This window comes from Mizuhopecten yessoensis, unplaced genomic scaffold (assembly GCF_002113885.1).
Source record: "Mizuhopecten yessoensis strain PY_sf001 unplaced genomic scaffold, ASM211388v2 scaffold10643, whole genome shotgun sequence".
Classification (NCBI taxonomy): Eukaryota; Metazoa; Mollusca; class Bivalvia; order Pectinida; family Pectinidae; genus Mizuhopecten; species Mizuhopecten yessoensis.
The window spans coordinates 61,223-82,008 of NW_018408649.1; the positions used below are offsets into that span (position 1 = coordinate 61,223).

Below are 20,786 nucleotides of genomic sequence, written 5' to 3' on the forward strand. Positions count from 1 at the left end.
TAATTACTGGAGTTATTACCCTTGGTTTCATTAATGCGATGCATGCGTTCCATGATGTTGTATTGCACTCATTGATCTACCAGTTATGTTGAATGATTTCTCTTTTAATATCAATTACTCACAAATACTTCATATATTTCAATCATACAAACAACTGCTCATTCAATATGTGACGGGCGTATTATATACCGCTCGCGGTAACCTTGTTTATACAGGGTTTTGTCCAGTTTGTGATAAATTTGAATATAGGCAATGGGGTTCTGATTATGTCATTTTGTTATATAATGAGGCTAAATAGATGAGTATGTATTACTATATGTGCTGCTGGTATTCTTTTTTCACTTCCAATGGCTTGAAGAATTATATTCTCCTCTGACAGGGCCGTGGCGGGAAGGGATCCCTGTATGTGTGGGCCACAGGTAATGGTGGTATAGCTGATGACTGCTGTGGAGCTGATGGCTATGTGGGGGCAAGGGAGACCATCTCCATTGGCAGTATCAATGATCAAGGGGAGCGGCCTTGTTTTATGGAGATTTGCAGCTCAACTATGGCGACAGTCCCCAGTGGTGGTGAACCATGCAATACATTTGGCAAAAGAAATAAACCTCGGATTCGTGTGGTGAGTGGATATTATAACATGATGTGTTTTGTCCTAAATTCATTTTTTCTACAGCAACTAGTTTATAATATCTATAAATTATCTTGCAGTTTATTTAAGAAATGTCACACAGAAATCTTTTCATCACAGATGAACATCTTTTATAGATGAAGTCTTTGGTCACATACAGTACATATCATATTGGTAAAGGAATATTTTGAATTGCATGAAGAGGTAGTGCTTAAGTCTGTAAGATAAACATCTCTAGTATCTGATTAGGTAACCTGTGTCACCTCGATTATAATGTCCTAAACTTCTTTATAATTCCTCCATTATAATGTCCTAAACTTCTTCATAATTTCTCCATTATAATGTCCTAAACTTCTTCATAATTCCCCCATTATAATGTCTTAAACTTCTTCATAATTCCTCCATTATAATGTTCTAAACTTCTTCATAATTCCTCCATTATAATGTCTTAAACTTCTTCATAATTCCTCCATTATAATGTCCTAAACTTCTTCATAATTCCTCCATTATAATGTCTTAAACTTCTTCATAATTCCTCCATTATAATGTCCTAAACTTCTTCATAATTCCTCCATTATAATGTCTTAAACTTCTTCATAATTCCTCCATTATAATGTCCTAAACTTCTTCATAATTCCTCTATTATAATGTCTTAAACTTCTTCATAATTCCTCCATTATAATGTCCTAAACTTCTTCATAATTCCTCCATTATAATGTCTTAAACTTCTTCATAATTCCTCCATTATAATGTCCTAAACTTCTTCATAATTCCTCCATTATAATGTCTTAAACTTCTTCATAATTCCTCCATTATAATGTCCTAAACTTCTTCATAATTCCTCTATTATAATGTCCTAAACTTCTTCATAATTCCTCCATTATAATGTCTTAAACTTCTTGAAAGCATAACAATACATATAGCTGTTTTGGTTCAACACTTGTTTTATTTAACACTCTTTTGTTGTGTCAGGTAACAACAGACATCAATGGAGGATGTATCCTTAACTTTGAGGGCACATCAAGTGCTGCTCCAATGGCTGCTGGAGTGTTTGCTGTGGTTTTAGAAGCAAAGTAAGTACAGTCAGTGTGAAGGTCAAGTAAGTACAGTCAGTGTGAAGGTCAAGTAAGTACAGTCAGTGTGAAGGTCAAGTAAGTAAGTCAATGTGGAGGTCAAGTAAGTACAGTCTGTGTGAAGGTCAAGTAAGTACAGTCAGTGTGAAGGTCAAGTAAGTACAGTCAATGTGGAGGTCAAGTAAGTACAGTGTGTGAAGGTCAAGTAAGTACAGTCAGTGTGAAGGTCAAGTAAGTACAGTCTGTGTGGAGGTCAAGTCTTTGGTATCAGGAGCTCCATGTAGCATCATCAAAACAATGTAACAACATTTCCTGTGATTTACAATAGAAAGAATTAAGAGGGCTATTCACAACAAAATTAGCCTTATTTTCACTTAATGTCAAAGCTGAAAAAACTATAACTGCTCTTTTGATCCTCACATTAATTAAGGGGTTTTGTTCTTACAGTCCAGACCTGGGATGGAGAGACATGCTCCACATCATTGCCATCACCGCTCGTATCCCAATCCCTGAAAAGACAGGATGGCATGTCAATGACTGCGGTTACCATACCAACCATGAACTTGGCTTTGGAGTCCTGGATGTGGCCACCATGGTGGCTGTGGCTCAGACATGGGGGAATGTACCAAAGGAGAATGTGTGTCATAGTCCTCGTATTACAGTCAACATGTACGTAACACAGCTAGCAGGCATAGTCTGGCTATTTTGTTCCCTTGATATCTTGCTGTATATTTTGGTATATATACATAATGGTGACTAAATTATTCTCAACACCTCAGTAATACAATTTGGGTTATAAATCATCACACGAACATTGCTTAATTATACTCAGTTATACTTCACATGCTGGTAGTAGTCTGGGAAATAAATCTTTATACTCTCATGGCTTAATTAGTCCCCACTGGTTCCCGGGGACAGACTGTAGGTTTGGACTCAATCCATAAGTGTGTCTGTCCAAAGAAGTTGTTTAGGTCATATCCTCTGTATTCTTTCACCTGGAGTAATCAGGTTTGGTAAGCAAGTACATCTTGGGATGACATAGTGTCAAGTACTGAAAGTAGGTCATTTTTTTAAATCTTTGAAAACTTCTACTGAATTACCAAAAGGCCCAAGGTTATGATATTTGGCCAATAGGAAGCTGTGGTGAAGGGCTACAAAGTTTGTTCAAATTAATAACCTTGACCCCTTTTTGAGGTCACTGGTTACTGTGACCTGTTTATTGTGATCTTCTTTCCATATTTAATGTGTCATTCTGTTTATTATGTTAACTATTACCTCCCGTTTATTATTACCTACTTTCTATGGTTACTGTGACCTACTTTCTATTGTTACTCTGACCTGTTTATTGTGACCTACTTTCTATTGTTACTCTGACCTGTTTATTGTTACCTACTTTCTATGGTTACTGTGACCTGTTTATTGTGACCTACTTTCTATGGTTACTGTGACCTGTTTATTGTGACCTACTATTGTTTTTGTGACCTACATCCATGTATGTACACCTATTACAGGAAGATCAACAGTAACTTGTGTGTAGAAATGAAGGTTGAGATGTCCAAGTGTCAGAGTGACCCTAACCGCCGCATCAATTTCCTCGAGCATGTCATGCTTTATGCACATCTCGACCACAGCCGTCGTGGTGACATTGAAATCAAAGTAACGTCTCCCGCCGGAACCATGTCCACAATGATGTACCGCCGGCCCAGGGATGACAGTAAGGAGGGTATGGACTTCACATTCATGTCTGTCCACTTCTGGGGTGAGAGTGCCTCTGGGGAATGGACCGTTGCTGTGTGTGATAACGATGGTGGATCTGACCGCAACAATAAAGGTTTCCTACACAGGTAAGGGGAGTAATGCATAAGTAAGAGTTTGTTTGATACAACGGTAAGAGGTGTGATACATAGGTAAGGGAGGGGGTCATAGGTAAATGGTGTGATGCACAGGTAAGGGATGGGATCATAGGTAAATGGTGTGATGCACAGGTAAGGGATGGGATCACAGGTAAATGGTGTGATGCACAGGTAAGGGAGGGGGGTCATAGGTAAAGGGTGTGATGCACAGGTAAGGGATGGGATCATAGGTAAATGGTGTGATGCACAGGTAAGGGGTTGTTTGATTTAACATTTGCCTATCAAGTGATACTAGTTTGTAATAGCTTGTTTTATTGTGTAAGGGATGTGATGCACAGGTAAGGGTGTTCTTTGACATAATGTTCACCTATCTAGTGATACTAGTTTGTAATAGCTTGTTTTATTGTGTAAGGGATGTGATGCACAGGTAAGGGGGTTCTTTGACATAATGTTCACCTATCTAGTGATACTAGTTTGTAATAGCTTGTTTTCTTGTGTAAGGGATGTGATGCACAGGTAAGGGGGTTCTTTGACATAATGTTCACCTATCTAGTGATACTAGTTTGTAATAGCTTGTTATCATGTTTCAGCTTGAATATGACATTGTATGGAATGTACATGTCAAAAAAGCCGCGCAACACCCACAAACCATATGACCCACAGTACCAGGACCAATTAGCCATCATTAAGGAAGAGAAATCACTCTACCAGGAGGAAACCATAGTAAAACGCAGCGATATCCTCCACAACAAGAAACACCGCAACCTCAACAAAAAGGTGAAAGAGGATGAAGTAACAGCAGATGACTTGTCAATCCTGATCTCCAATATTGAGAAGGAGTTAAAGGAACAGAAAGTTAATAAACTCAGAAGTGAAAAGAATAAGGTCCAAGGACAAGGGCAGACAAACACACAAAAACGCATGTATACAGATAAGCATATTAATGTTTTAAAGAAACATTTTGGGGATCATGTTCAAAATAGTGAGGACGAGGAAATAGAGGAAGTTCTAGATGAAATAGAACGCATTTTTGAAAATAAAGATCAAGTAGAACGACAGGCCAATGTAGAGAGACACCTGTTTAGTAAACGTTGGACAGAAAAGCCTGTGATACAGTTGGAAGACTTATTAGAGGATATCTACAACGACAAGGTTCGAAATTAGCCAAGCTTCAATTTCTCAAAAAGAAAACCAAGTTTGAATATGAAAATTTTGAAGACAAAAATAAGGATAAAAATGTTAGCATCATTTGTACAATTTATATTTGTTCATGTTGACAGAATCAAACTCAAGTGAATGCTTTAGTCTTGAAAAACAGAAATAAAAGAGATAATTTAGTACAGCTGATACGTTCATAACATTAATTTCATTGTAACCTTCCCGACAGCACTGAGGTAACTTAGGTAGTATACATGTACCTGCTTACCATAGAGACATGTTGGAAGTAAGCAATGATTTAATAAAAGAAGTATTTATGGCAAAATGTTACTTTAAAGAACTTTTAGAGTGAACTTGGTTTTTGTGGTGAGAATTTTGGACCCGTGCAATGAACTGTCCTCTTTGGCCATGTCTGATTAGCTGTGCTAATCTGTGTCAGTGTCTGTCAAGTTCATAGACAAGCAGCATTCAATCATGGCTATGCTTTATTTTTATTTTATTTGGTAGAAGGGTTGTCTTATATGAGATTTTGTTCTATTTTCAATGTTCCTATTCATCATGGGAGAATGACCTAAGCTTTGTTCTATAGAAAGTCTATAGTTTGTGTAGTGTAACCTGCTGATACTGGCCCTGGTTTCTTAATATATCCTGCAACTAACAAAGCTATTTCCTGAATTGTTTGTTTGCTATCAACATCAGTTCTGATTTACAATTTGTTATGATTACTGTCTACAGGCATTAAAGCTGTGTGATAAAACACCTGATAAGGTTTGTCAGAGAGTTTGACACCACCATGAAATAGGTCACTGTGATTTCAGAATAAAATAGGTCACGGTGATATGAAATAGGTCACAGTGATATCATGATAAAATAGGTCACGGTGATATCATGATAAAATAGGTCACGGTGATATGAAATAGGTCACGGTAATATCATGATAAAATAGGTCACGGTGATATCATGATAAAATAGGTCACGGTGATATCATGATAAAATAGGTCACTGCCATGCTACCATGAAATAGGTCACTGACAGGCTAACAAGGTTTGTTGGATGGTCAATGGTTGTTAAATTATTTCTACTGCCATTTTTTCTATAGACTAGTCTACAAGCCGTGACCATGGGTTTTTAATAAATAGATAAAATGATTGATTGTAAAAATAGGAGACCCTACTTTGAGCATGGTTGGTTGCTTCTTTAGAACAGTATCCCTACTTTTAGTATAATTATCACTACCAATACCCACATATTGTGTAACTATTTCTATTGTCTTGTTAACCCTACTTTTAGTACAGCTATAGGTATGGTATTTCTACTTTTAGCAAGGCTATATATATAGGTCTAGACTTCTCTTCAGATATAGTAACCCTACTTTTAGCATGGATATATCTATAGGTCTAGACTTCTCTTCAGATATATGAACCCTACTTTTAGCAAGGCTATATCTATAGGTCTAGACTTCTCTTCAGATATATTAACCCTACTTTTAGCAAGGCTATATATATAGGTCTAGACTTCTCTTCAGGTATAGTATATAACCCTACTTTTAGCATGGATATATCTCCCTACTTTAAGTATGCTTGGTTCTACAGATAAGATATTTCTATTTTTAGCATGGATATATCTTAGCCCCTTTCACATTTCTGGTTCAACCATTTCAACCAGCAAAACCTGAACAGAAAACAACAGACTCGGATCTGAACTGATGCCGACCTCGGGATTATTCGGGGTATGGGAGGGTCCAGATGTGCCTGACCAAAACTAAAATACTGACTATTGCTAGTTTGCATTTTTTTTGGTATCAATTCATATGTATCATGAATGCAACCCTCAGACACAGAATTCCTACTTTTAGTATAGTTAGTGCTTCTGATATGGTATTCCTATTTTTAACATGGATATATCTGTAGACAGATCCTTACTTTTAGTATGATTGGTTCTACAGATAAGGTATCCCTATTTTTAGCACGGCTGTCTCTAGATACAGAATCTTTTGGTATATGGTTATCTTTATATGGTTTTCCTTAACTTTTAGCAGGTTATCTCCTTGGATGTGGTTTCATTATTTTCAGCAAAGTTGTCCCTTAATATGAAGTATTATGTATTGCTGCTTTTATCAATGATATCTCCAACAAAATCCAACAATAGTCAAAGTATCGCGGTAAAACGAAATATTCGGATGATAATACTCAATGGATGTTCATGTTTTAAGATGAAAAAAATTTTGATGTATATACCAAGATAATTGTATTCTTGGTTCTTAATCTTTCTGGTACACTTAACGTGTTGAATTGTTATCTATAATATATACATATAAAATTAAGATTTCTGTATAATTGATGAAAAGCAGCCTGAATTGTCATAAAACCCCACCGAACAAGCTGTGCTACATTTTCCCTACCTAGTGACAAGTCTGACACTAAACAATCCCCAGTAAAGGTATCCTCAAATTGATGGAATGATGATGCCCACAATTAAGTGGTTTGGTAATTCCTATTGACCAAAGTTCTGTGTTATAACTTCCCTTTTGTTCAGGAAGTTTTTGACCAAATGGTTTTGATAATATTATATTTGATATTTCTTTATACATTAGCTTTTATGTTCCGTGTTTTTCATCACTGATGTAATCTCTTGATTCAAAGTTTTTTATGTAATATTTACAAATATTAGACAAATGACTACAAAACACAAGGTCAAATGTCTGGTGTATTTACTTGATATTGAAATCCATTGTATGGCACTTTGCCAGGGTAATTGTGATTGGAATACATGTAACCTATGAATCTGTTTTGTTTCTAAAGAAACCCCTCATCCTGTTATGATATTTCATGTACTAGTTAATTGTGATTTTGTTAAATTTGTGAAATTCTAAAATTTGTTGATGAAATCTTTTACAATTATATAAGATATTGTTGAACAATATGAAGTTGATGATCTATTTCTGTATGTGTTTAATAATGTTACAACTGTCTTCACAAAATGATGTGAAACAACCTAGAAATGATGTGTCTTCACAAAATGTGTAAAACAACCTAGAAATGATGTGTCTTCACCAAATGATGTGCAATTGACCTATATTGATGTTATGTCTCCATCCAAAGAACAGGTGCTTCCATTAGCCCCTACATCATAAGTAAGGTTACAGTAGTTAGCTCCTACATCTACAGTTATATTACAGTAATTAGCCCCTACATCTTAAGTAAGGTTATAGTAATTAGCCCCTACATCTTAAGTAAGGGTACAGTAATTAGCTCCTACATCTTAAGTACGGTTACAGTAATTAGTACTACATCTTAAGTAAGGTTACAGTAATTAGCTCCTACATCTTAAGTAAGGTTACAGTAATTAGTCCTACATCTTAAGTAAGGTTACAGTAATTAGCCCCTACATCTACAGTAATATTACAGTAATTAGCCCCTACATCTTAAGTAAGGGTACTGTAATTAGCCCCTACATCTTAAGTAAGGTTACAGTAATTAGTCCTACATCTTAAGTAATGTTACAGTAATTAGCTCCTACATCTTAAGTAAGGTTACAGTAATTAGCTCCTACATCTTAAGTAAGGGTACAGCAATTAGCTCCTACATCTTAAGTAAGGTTACAGTAATTAGCTCCTACATCTTAAGTAAGGTTACAGTAATTAGTCCTAAATCTTAAGTAAGGTTACAGTAATTAGTCCTACATCTTAAGTAAGGTTACAGTAATTAGCCCCTACATCTACAGTAATATTACAGTAATTAGCCCCTACATCTTAAGTAAGGTTACAGTAATTAGCCCCTACATCTTAAGTAAGATTACAGTTATTAGCCCCTACATCTACAGTAATATAACAGTAATTAGCCTCTACATCTTAAGTAAGGTTACAGTAATTAGCCCCTACATCTTAAGTAAGGGTACAGTAATTAGCCCCTACATCTTAAGTAAGGGTACTGTAATTAGCCCCTACATCTTAAGTAAGGTTACAGTAATTAGACCCTACATCTTAAGTAAGGTTACAGTAATAAACCCCTACATCTTTAGTAAGGTTACAGTAATTAGCCCCTACATCTTAAGTAAGGTTACAGTAATTAGCCCCTACATCTTNTAATTAGCTCCTACATCTTAAGTAAGATTACAGTAATTAGTCCTACATCTTAAGTAAGGTTACAGTAATTAGTCCTACATCTTACGTAAGGTTACAGTAATTAGACCCTACATCTTAAGTAAGGTTACAGTAATGAGCCCCTACATCTTAAGTAAGGTTACAGTAATTAGCTCCTACATCTTAAGTAAGGTTACAGTAATTAGTCCTACATCTTAAGTAAGGTTACAGTAATTAGACCCTACATCTTAAGTAAGGTTACAGGAATTAGCCCCTACATCTTAAGTAAGATTACAGTAATTAGGCCCTACATCTTAAGTAAGGTAACAGTAATTAGCCGCTACATCTTAAGTAAGGTTACAGTAATTAGTCCTACATCTTAAGTAAGATGTAGGGGCTAATTACTGTAAGCTTACTTAAGATGTAGGGGCTAATTATTGTACCCTTACTTAAGATGTAGGGGCTAATTACAGTACCCTTACTTAAGATGTAGGGGCTAATTCCTGTAACCTTACTTAAGATGTAGGGGCTAATAACTGTAACCTTACTTAATATGTAGGGGCTAATTACTGTAACCTTCCTTAAGATGTAGGGGCTAATTACTGTGACCTTACTTAAGATGTAGGGGCTAATAACTGTAACCTTACTTAATATGTAGGGGCTAATTACTGTAACCTTCCTTAAGATGTAGGGGCTAATTACTGTGACCTTACTTAAGATGTAGGGGCTAATTCCTGTAACCTTACTTAAGATGTAGGGGCTAATAACTGTAACCTTACTTAATATGTAGGGGCTAATTACTGTAACCTTCCTTAAGATGTAGGGGCTAATTACTGTAATCTTACTTAAGATGTAGGGGATTTCTACATCTTAAGTAAGATTACAGTAATTAGCCCCTACATCTTAAGTAAGATTACAGTAATTAGCCCCTACATCTTAAGTAAGGTAACAGTAATTAGCCCCTACATCTTAAGTAAGGTTACAGTAATAAGTCCTACATCTTAAGTAAGGTTACAGTAATTTCTATGATATATTGGTCCTGTAGGACTATCAATCTCAGATTTTTAAGGGGGTGGGCCAATCAATTGAAGCACCAGGATCCAAACAGTCATATCGGAGGCATTAGGCTCAGCCGTGTTAACATGTCGTTCCATTTCTAAATCTGTCAAACATATCATTATTTTTATGCAATATTGTTGGAGTAGTTTTAATAACTTTTTCTTCTCTTGTTAAAAAATAAACTTCTTGCTACAAAATAGAATTGTCCGAGTCATATTTAGCTCATCTGGTCCGAAGGACCTTGGTGGGCTTATGCCATACCGCAGTGTCCGTCGTCCGGCTTCAACTTTTCCTTTAAAACGCTACTAGTCCAAAACGGCTAAGAAGATTTTGACTAAATTTGGTCTGGAGCATCCTTAGGCCAAGGAGACTCAATTTTGTATAAACGGTGGATGTGGCCCCCCTGGGGGCAGAAGGGCGGGTCCAAACAATGGAAATAGAGGTAAAACCTTTAAAATCCTTCTACTGTAGGGACTAAGGGATTTCTAACTTAGTCTGGAGCATCCTTGGGCCAAGGAAACACAATTTTGTATAAACAGTGGATGTAGCCCCCTTGGGGGCAGTGGGGCGGGGCCGAATAGGGGAAATAGAGGTAAAACCTTTAAAATCCTTCTTCTTCCATAGGGATTGAGGGATTTTATCCTAAATTACTCTGAAGCATCATTGGGCCAAGGGGACACAATTTTGTATAAACGATGGATGTGGCCCCCTTGGGGGCAGAGGGGCAGAGCCAAATAATGGAAACAGAGGTAAAACCTTTAAAATCCTTCTTCTACCGCAAAGATTAAAGTATTTTATCCTTATTTAGTCTGGAGCATACTTGGGTAAACGGGACTCAATTTTGTATAAACGGTGGGTGTGTGGGTGTGGCCCCCTTGGGGGCAGAGGGGCGGGGCTGAATAGGGGAAATAGAGGTAAAACGTTTAAAATCCTTCTTCTACCATAGAAATCAAAGTTTTTTTTATCCTAAATTAGTCTGGAGCATCCTTGCATCTTGGTCTTGGTGTGGCCACCCTGGGGGCAGAGGGGCGGGGCCCAATAGGGGAAACGTATAAAATTCTTCAAAATCCTTATTTTCCTGTAGGAATGACAGGATTTTGTCCAATTGCATATACATATAACCCCTGACTAACCATGTAATACATGTACACTACCAGCAACATCTAGCTATTCCAACTTCAATTTTACTAACATTTCCAGGTGAGCGATACAGGCCCTCTGGATCTCTTGTTCATAATTGTTTACTTGTGTTCTCTTTGAATTCATGGTCTTGGACTACAGTTGATCTAACAGGCAGAATCATGATTTATTCCAGTTAACTTGTGAAACCAACTTCATATTTCTCATCACTGAAAAACTTAAAAGACAGTTTTACTTTAATTGAAAGCTTTGAAAGTAGTATGCTGGTTTGCCCAAAAATTAACTGTGGTTATTATCAGAAAAAATATCACCACTGAAATATCAGTAAAGATCCATGACTGTACCCTGGTATATTCATATTTGCAAATCAAGTTAAAGAACAAACTTTTTATCTAAAAATGTATTTATTGTCAGGTTCATATGCATATATAATATAAATATTTATAATCAATATTTACAACATTACAATTCTACACAATTATAAAAAATATGAAAACAAAACATGCATTCTTTTACTAATTCATGTCAAAACATTTCAATGACATGATATATCCTATTACAACAAGACATGGACGGACAATTTAATCCTTCACAACCTCTTATCAGTAATTACCTATAACGGTAAATGCTGCTCTTCCCCAGGGTATGTGGAGTTGTTACGTGTTGGTCAGAGGAATCTCGTTAGTTCAACCAGACAGTTTTTGTGTATTGTAGACCTTACTAAACCAGTTATGTTAGTTTTCTATTTCGTTATAACACTGGTTAACTGGTCTGTATTTCGTTATAACACTGGTTAACTGGTCTGTATTTCGTTATAACACTGGTTAACTGGTCTGTATTTCGTTATAACACTGGTTAACTGGTCTGTATTTCGTTATAACACTGGTTAACTGGTCTGTATTTCGTTATAACACTGGTTAACTGGTCTGTATTTCGTTATAACACTGGTTAACTGGTCTGTATTTCGTTATAACACTGGTTAACTGGTCTGTATTTCGTTATAACACTGGTTAACTGGTCTGTATTTCAGTATAACACTGGGTAACTGGTCTGTATTTCGTTATAACACTGGGTAACTGGTCTGTACTTTGTTATAACACTGGTTAACTGGTCTGTATTTCAGCCAGTTTTTCGGATTAACAGTCTAGTTTAAAGAGGTTCCATTTTAAAGATACTGGTGATTGGCTATTCAACCCATTTACATACAATAAAATTTATCTAATCTGACTCATGAGTATTCCGACAACCTGTGTATTCTAACAACGCTGTTAAGTCTGACCAATACGTCCCACTGGGTGTTGCATTAGACAGGTTTCAGGTTTTTTTACTGGACGGTATCCCTTAAATGGAACCGAGTATGATAATATTACATAAATTATACCAATATTTACTAACTATTAGCAATTTAACCCATAATCGGAAATTCTTCTGGGATAGCTGAACAATACAAATATTTACCAAAGTCAAATAACATTTCAACCGCTACAAAGCACAGTAAACTAGACTTGTTAGGAGTTATGAATGTATGGATGAGAACGTTAACCTTGATCAGATATAAAAATACACATAAGATGATGGAATTATTATTTTTCTTTTGAAATCAACTAATCACCAGTACAGTTATGTACCACATGTTTTGAAAGATAAAGTTAAAACAGAAATCAATATATTACCTATTGTGTGTATTACACACTGACAGAGCATTACACATACCATATTCAACCTAAAAAGTGCCCTTGGTGTTGAACAACTTGGGAAAATTCGGATGACTGCAGAACCATTCAAAATTAAAAAAGAAATTGAATATGGTATAAAGATTTTTTCAAGAAAGTTGGTAAACTATGGTGAAGGAATGGGCCAGGCAAACCAGAAAATGGATAGCAGACACTTATAAGGACTGGGGTGCTTGTTAGGTTGAGTATGGTTGGCTGTATATACTGTAGTAATGTTGACCATTTTGTACCATTGACATAGTTTTACACACACTATATATATATATATATATATATATATATATATATATCTCATATGGGTCAAAGAAGTAATATAAACGGTAAAATCTGTTTCACTGTGTCTTGATAAAGGAGCGGATCGCTCAGAAAATTTGACAACCTAAACTTGTCCACACTGTTGGAATTACTTCTTTGCCCCATATATATATATCATATATATACATTGACCATTTTGGCAATGTTAGGCATTTCACTATTATCTGGTAATACAATATACCATAATTACAGCAACAGAGGGAGAAAAATCTTAGTCGACAACTACTTCATTTCTTTTTAAACAAATCTCACATTTTGATATTAAAATATAAATATCAGTATAAGTCACCTGTTATATATTAAAACTCGCCAAACCTGTGTCACTACAGGTATAACTTCCAGTCTCCTGCCACTCCTCATTCTTACCACAAAGGAACATTCCTACCACAAAGGAACATTCCTACCACAAAGGAACATTCATGTTATAATGTCAACTCATGATGGACAGCTTTGACATACAATCAATGACTCAATCATTTTTGTATGATTCTTTCATTATATGGCTACAGGCGACTGTAAAATTATATACTTTTTTTATGGGTGTAAACCTAACTTACTCAAATATTGTTTATTAAACAAAACATTTAGAAATTATGCCATCAATAATATTTGCTAATATTTGCTAATATGTGTGAGGAAATGTGACACTGATTCCAGAAATATGACCCTGTACATTTAAGTGTATGCTTAGCTATGCCTTTGCCTGATACATAGTACAAGGTCAATGTCAGATTTCAGATTCAAAATAAATCAAAACTGAAGACAATTTGTATCTATTTTAAATATCATTTGATCTATTTGTGATGACATGGCAGTGTATCTTTATATGTGAGAGGGGATGGCTGTTGAAATCACTTTTCCAAACATACAACACATTTGAGATAACTGGTAGTCTTCTTATATGGCAACACACTAGCCACCACAAGGGACACAACTCTACACACTCTAGCATATATTCTACCACAGACCCTTACACACTCCTCATTCTCACTATCACTGGGGCAAACAACTGTCATATCAGCATGGATTATCTTCTCTTCTCAAACTCCTTCCTGATCCAGGCCGAGTCTTGGTAGAACCTGGGGTCTCCTAACTTCAATGCTGTTCTTTTGTAGAAGTAGTAGTACAACACAGCACCTAGACAACATACAACATAGTCTATTATACACAAACCTGGAAATAAACATTGTCCACAACATGTATTAATATCTAGCAGATTTACATTATGCAAGTAATGTTATAGAAGAGAATTTCAAATTAAGACAAGTCCCAGACAGAACAAGGGAGAACCTACCTTATGAAACAGATTTTGGCTTCAAGTTTGGGAAAATCATTGGTAAACAAGAGTACCGCAGGGCGGAACAATATATGCCCGTTGAATGCCATATAGTGTTATATACTATCTTGCATTAAAATAAGAATTGCATCACCTTAAGAGTGGCTAGCTAGCATGCTATAAATCTTTCGATTTTCTTTAATTTTCTAACAGTTTAAGGAAAACAAGTAATCAAAAGATTAATCTCCAACTCATTAAACACAACTTGATATCATGATTATTAAGTTTACCAAGTTTCAAATAAATCTATCAAAAAATGTAGGAGATCTCAAATACTGAAATAAACAAAGGGAAATAATTTTTGCAAAAATAGTTGAATCAAAATTATTTTCAGGGAAACACAACTTCATATCGTGATTATAATGTATACCAAGTTTCGAATAGATCGGTCAAAATATGTAGGAGGAGATTGCCGGACAAAAAATCAAATACTGAAATAAACAAAGGGCAAAAACCTTTGCAAAAATTGTCGAATCAGAATCCTTTTTTGGAAACACAACTTCATATCATGATTATAATGTAAACCAAGTTTCAAAGAAATCGGGTGAAAAATGTAGGAGGAGATTGCCTGACAAACAAAAGTTTATGCCGAACGGACGACGCCATACCATAATACTCCCGTCAAATTTGAGGGGCATATAAAAACAGGGAATTGGAATTATCAAATGTAGATTTATTGCATACTATTAGAATGTTTTTTTATGCCCCACCATTTTATGGGGGGGGGGTATAAGGTCTTATCCATACCTATCCTGTCTTTGATTCATTTACATGACCCACCGACTATATATCTCAACAGATTTTCATCAAAGTTGATACAAAAGTAAAGTATGAGAATACCCCTGATGCGTTCCTGTATCAGGGACCCAAGGTTAATGCCAAGGTCAATCTTGCACTGTATAGGTCAACTATAGGGCCAAGGAGGCATTAGTGTCTTAAAAATGTTTTCTAGTTTTAAAACGTTCTGGAAAATCAAATCTACCTTTTTGGTAATTTATGATTTATATTTAATACCAAGCTGTAAAAAAAAATCAGAAAAATGATGATGAATGCTGTTGTATATTTTGAGTTCTGATAACTATAATAAATTGAAACATTTTATACCCAGTATTTTTTGTTGATGATGGTCCTACAATGTAAATGGCCTTCCCTCCCAAAAATAAGTCAGAGGGTCAACTTTGGTCTACTCGGCAGATACTATAATACATACCTGCCCTCTGTATCACAAATATGGGCAGAAAACCAGGTGTATCCCAGACATAAATGTTGGGGCTTTTCCATCTCAGGCTCTGAAATTAAAACATCATCGGTCAGCTCAAAAAATTACAACTAAAACATTATGATTTATATAGCCTTCAGATATATATTACATATACATTTGTATAGACCTCAATCAAGACTGTTTTCTCTTCGATAATTGTTAGATAACATCATTTCTCATACAAGTCGGCTTACAATGTATCACATTTTATCTTCAGTAATATAAGTACAGCTCACCATTTCCCACACATGTAGGCCTACATTGAGACCAAAGTAGATGAATGTAACACCGATCACCATCTTGAATTTGTTTATAAGAATGTTGACCAAGCCAGCCTGGAATATGTATGTGTTGAAGAAGAGAAGGAAGACTACAATCACCGCGAAGATGATACACACATCCTGTACCCTGTAACAATCAAAGACACACACATTTGTACTATAAATCACTCTCAGGTTTTCTGTATTGAACTTATATCTGAGTTTTTCTACATGCAGTTAACTTATATCTAAGGTTCAGGTTTTCTATTGTGAACTAATATGTTAGGTTTTCTATAATGAATCAATATACTATGTCTCCTGCTAAAGGATTATTGTATATTTATAGTTGATATTTTCTGTCAATGAAAATTTACTTACACAAACATCACAAGGAGAATAACATTTTCAAATCGCATCAACTCAATAAATGAGTTCATGAAGAGGTCGATGAGAAGAAGGAAGTATTGGAGGTAGAGGATGGGGCGGTACCTCTCCACCAACATGATGGTCTTTGATGTCTAATCTCTCCAGTGAAAAACAACTTCTGCAGGTCACTAAGTGGGATCCATCATTCAAAGTGTGTTGGCCTGTAGGGAATTAAGATTATTAATTGACATGATGAAATATTTTACTGATCAATTCATTCACAGCTCTCGACTCTAAACCAAGAGCATGACACCAATGTACAATATGCTGTTTGATACTCAAAGGGCAATCACTTTGTCAAAAATCTCTGAATCACAGTTCTGAATTAGAAACTACAAGTCATGACAATAGAGCATACCATTTTCTCAAGAAGATTACAGGTAAAAAACAGAAAAGACATTCAGACAACATGAAAATGCTGAAAGAAATTAAAAGCATAAATATAATGTGTGTATGTACACCCTAGGGAAAACTTCAATAACATCTTTTGAGCTTCAGATGAAATCATCAGATCTTAAACAGTAAGAACAGTCTAGCAAATTCACTGGTTGAAATTGCTTTATTTTAGGGTCCAAATTCGGGAGTCTCCCTCTTAAATAGGGAGGGTTGGCAAGTATGCATGTGCATGGCCTTGTTTTATAAAGAAATAACGCAAACTAGCAATAGTCAGCATTTTAGGTTCGGCAAGGCACATCTGGACCCCTCAATCTACATGATTATTCCTGCCGAATATTCCTGACTGTCTCAGTTCAGATCTGCACATGTCGTTTTCTTTCAGGTTCAACAAGAAAGGGGCCTGGTGGTACTCGATAAAATACACTGAGGGCAAGATCATGAGAATTGTAGTAGGACGAGAAATAGTGATAAAGATAGTGCCGTCGCTGGGCCTGAACCTGCGACCCTTGGCTCTCAAGCCTGATGCTCTACCGCTAAGCTAAATGGAAATTCCCTACAGCTGATGCTTGTAAGGCAACCTAATCAATGCACATCTTTTACACTTTTCTCCTCTTTTTCAATCACCAACCCAGGTTCTTTGACTCTCCGCCAAGGGTTCTCCTATCTTGAATGGGGAGGGTCAATGGCACCATTTTGTAGTAGGACGAGGAATATTGATAAAGATAGTGCCATCCCTTTAGCTCAGTGGTAGAGCATCGGGCTGGAGAGCCACTTAGGGTCATGGGTTCGAGCCCCAGCAAAGGCACTATCTTTATCACTGTTCCTCGTCCTACTACAGAATTATTGAATTCCTGGTTAACAATATCGTTGATGAGTTGGATGGCAAGATTTTCCAGCACACTCAGTGAATATCTTGTTAGGACAAACCATGCCTTAATTTCGCTTTGCATAATGTATGGCTTTTAAAGTTATCAAAGTTCTTATTTAGAACACTGAATATATCGTCAACACACAGGAAATCTCAACCAACGTACAAAGTTTTAATGCCATAAACAAGTACATTTCGGTACCGAAACAACTGAGTTTCGAAAGGTCTACTCCCCNCGCTATCGTTTTCATTCATTCTTTTCATCTTCTTTAAAAAAACAAAAACTTATCCCCTCTCCGAGTTTCTTTTACCGTATCTGACTCCTAGTTCTAAAACCATAAATATCTATGACAATGACAATAAAACCAACATCTGCTTCATTCTGACTGTGTTGAAACTTGTCAGACTATAGGAAAGATCTAACAGGTGCGATATTTTTCCATTTAAGTATACATATATTTTCCATGTCTGTCAATATATCTTATGTGTTGATCCACATGAGTAAAATATAAGATTATCGCATAAACGAAGTCAGAAACTTTAAATAAACTCACCACTATTTCAGTAACATCACAATCTTCCCTATTTTGGCGGCCATTACTGTTTACGATGGCTACAAAGTCTCGCGATATCACGTTGTATCTCATTTCCTTTTTATACAGTTTCTCTTTAAACTCTTGCTGACAACATTGTAACCAATGTATTTTGCAATCATAAAATATAATGGAAGCTTTTTATCCTTATCTAGGTATCTGATTTCTTTTCAAATCCTAACAATATTCTATATATTTTTAGTCACCTGACTGACAGTTCGAGAACAAACATGGAGGATTGAACGCGGGAATGTTAACGAAACTTTTGAGAGTCACGTATTAGAATGCTGCAGGTAAATTTATAGATATATATTGTGGTCCGATATCTTAATTTTAACAAGCTCCGAGAAACAACTTCATGGCGGTCGAATTTGTTTTGGGCTTTGTTGATTAGTAAATAAGAGAGCACCCAGATTACTGCCTGATTGTTTACAAACAGACATGCAAATGATGCATGTACAAAATGTAAACATTCCTAGCACGGCACATGATGGTGAGCTTTTGCCCGTCTGTATACACTGTAAAGGACGATTTATATCAACGAAATGTCAATATTTTACACCAATTTCATAACAGGTTGGGCACAACTGTGCATATGGGTAATAATCCTGCATTTGGGTAACAGTTACCCATTTCAGTGATAATTTTATGACTGAAATGGGTAATAAAGGGAAATAAAAACACACAAAGTTCTTTTACACATTATGAACAAAAAAGGGCGTCATTCTTTCAACATAATCAAATAAAAAATACAATGAGATACAATTGTGTACAAAAATATGTAAATTAAGTTGTCTAAATTTTTGTGAAAATGACAAATTGTATCAGAGTAGCTATAAAGGTTCCGGGTTGTTTTGCCCCAAATCCCGTTCGCCCTAGGTTGTTTCGCACCAGGTTGTTTCGCCCTAAAACATTTTTTTTAGGGCGAAACATTGTTTGGTATTTTCTTTTCATTTTTATTTGTTTTAAGTCACAAATTAAGACTTCTTAGTCTTTCATATCAATAAAATCAGTTTTATTTTAAAAAAAAATGTGTTTGTGTTGTTTTAAGTACATTGTAAAGCAAAAAAACGGATTACGTTATTTTCTTAACGCCGACACACATTATAACATATATTGAATTTAATTTTAGAAATAAGTAAGAATAGTGAAATGAAACAAAAATGGTGTAATTTTAAAAATTGCGGGGTATACAACAATATTATTTCCATGTTAACACATTTAAATTAGTTTAGTGTACGGCTGTACGCATACTCGTCGCCGTGTGACGATGTTTTCTTTACTTGATTTCTGCACACGTCCGTGTTGTTTTTTGCTAATTGGAGATTATGTCCATTTTGAGAAGTTTTGATAGTACCACGGAATTAGATTTAAGTCCGTGATAGTACCGACCAATAAAAATTAATATGCATATTTGAGTAGATAATTTTGAGTAGGTAACTTGTCATAAATAGAGCATTTCTCAATACTGTGTTATAATTCAACATTAGTAATGTTGAGTTATAACACAGTACTGAGAAATGCTCTATTTATAACAAGTTACAAAATGCACAAATCATCCATAACGTAATTTACGTTATGGATGATTTGTGCATTTTGTGCGACTCCGTGGTTAGACGCAGACAGCATGGTATCTGAAGTGATGTGTGTGACTGTTGGCAGCATAGAACCTGGCAGACTGACAAGTACATTATTATACAAGTATATTTATTGTATTTTGATAATTCCTTAAGTAAATTGCCAACGTTTATTTCATAATTCAAATGTACACATCTGCTTAACAATTAAAGTACGTATCTATGTACTCGGGGAATTATTTACATTTCGTATACTTCTCTAGAGAAAGTTTTTTTTTTTTTCATCCTTATACGCAATTAATATACGTATGTAGTTTCAGTCTATATACGCAATTTGTAACTAATCTATGTCCATTTCGTATACGTATCTATGTACTTAGAGAAATTAATTTAGTTTCATTATATGTCCATATCTTATCTATATATTATAGATATATATAATTAAAGTATTAATTTCTTTTCATTCTTATACGCAATTTGTACCTAATCTATGTCCATTTCGTATACGTATCTATGTACTAAGAGAAATTTGTTTTATATAAAATGGCTGACGTGACAGGGTGCTTTTTAATTGTTTATATCATGTTTTAAATTTTTTTAACGTTAAAATATATACAGGTGCATTTTATAAAGAACAACATTACTTAATTAAGGTAAAGAAATGAAAACGATAATATACAGTATATTCCGGATATTAGTATGTCCGTTGTAGGATTCGGTGATGAATATACAGGTTCGTCCTTCACCTTCCGGCACGTAATTATATCTTGATTCAAGAGAAAGATAAGTTTTTTTAACTTTTAACATGATATTTATGACTTAAAGAAAAAATTTTTTTTTAGGGCGAAACAACCTGGGGCGAACGGGATTTGGGGCGAAGCAACCCTTAGGGCGAACGGGATTTGGGGCGAAACAACCCGTTACCAGCTATAAATAGCACACATAACAATATCATGCGAGGGAAGGCAACTTCCCTCTTTGCCTTCCCTCACGCCGACAGAACACTGACTTCCGTGAGGGCGGATTCAT

At 35.5% G+C, this 20,786-nt stretch overlaps 3 protein-coding genes across 12 annotated transcripts in view; 2 read left to right on the forward strand and 1 right to left on the reverse strand.

The window, feature by feature from the left end:
* Positions 1-10,049, forward strand: part of LOC110461629 (PC3-like endoprotease variant B) — a 34,334-nt gene extending 24,285 nt beyond the window's left edge. For 3 of the 9 annotated variants that reach the window (XM_021515175.1, XM_021515173.1, XM_021515176.1), the window contains 6 exons: positions 380-619; positions 1,601-1,701; positions 2,149-2,370; positions 3,213-3,545; positions 4,145-7,850; positions 8,473-8,789. In XM_021515175.1, the coding sequence (XP_021370850.1) occupies positions 380-619; positions 1,601-1,701; positions 2,149-2,370; positions 3,213-3,545; positions 4,145-4,718 (1,470 nt within the window). In that variant the 3' untranslated portion in view covers positions 4,719-7,850; positions 8,473-8,789. Of the gene's footprint in view, positions 1-379; positions 620-1,600; positions 1,702-2,148; positions 2,371-3,212; positions 3,546-4,144; positions 7,917-8,014; positions 8,080-8,374; positions 8,402-8,472; positions 8,790-8,822; positions 9,065-9,672 lie in introns of those variants that run through there. The other 6 variants (XM_021515179.1, XM_021515178.1, XM_021515177.1 and 3 more) reach the window with 6 other exon arrangements.
* Positions 10,050-13,095: 3,046 nt separating this feature from the next.
* On the reverse strand, positions 13,096-18,226 carry LOC110461634 (transmembrane protein 138-like). Its single transcript, XM_021515188.1, has 5 exons — positions 18,142-18,226; positions 16,276-16,484; positions 15,874-16,045; positions 15,587-15,665; positions 13,096-14,177 (listed from the first exon to the last, which is right to left on the reverse strand). The coding sequence occupies exons 2-5, from the start codon at positions 16,398-16,400 to the stop codon at positions 14,068-14,070; spliced, it is 486 nt and encodes a 161-aa protein (XP_021370863.1). The 5' UTR covers positions 16,401-16,484; positions 18,142-18,226; the 3' UTR covers positions 13,096-14,067.
* A 144-nt stretch (positions 18,227-18,370) lies between these two features.
* LOC110461633 (gamma-tubulin complex component 2-like) overlaps positions 18,371-20,786 on the forward strand; it is a 40,003-nt gene continuing 37,587 nt past the window's right edge. For both annotated transcript variants that reach the window (XM_021515187.1, XM_021515186.1), the window contains exon 1: positions 18,371-18,473. The gene's annotated coding sequence lies outside the window, so the exon portion shown is untranslated. The remainder of the gene's footprint in view (positions 18,474-20,786) is intronic.

Bases quoted from the DNA above. Each gene is read 5' to 3' on its own strand.
- LOC110461634 (XM_021515188.1), bottom strand. From the start codon at position 16,400: ATGTTGGTGGAGAGGTACCGCCCCATCCTCTACCTCCAATACTTCCTT. The intron at 16,046-16,275 runs GTAAGTAAATTT...TGATTGTTACAG, and splicing joins ATTCTCCTTGTGATGTTTGT to GGTACAGGATGTGTGTATCA. The intron at 14,178-15,586 runs GTATGTATTATA...TATGTTGTCTAG, and splicing joins ATTTGTGATACAGAGGGCAG to GTGCTGTGTTGTACTACTAC.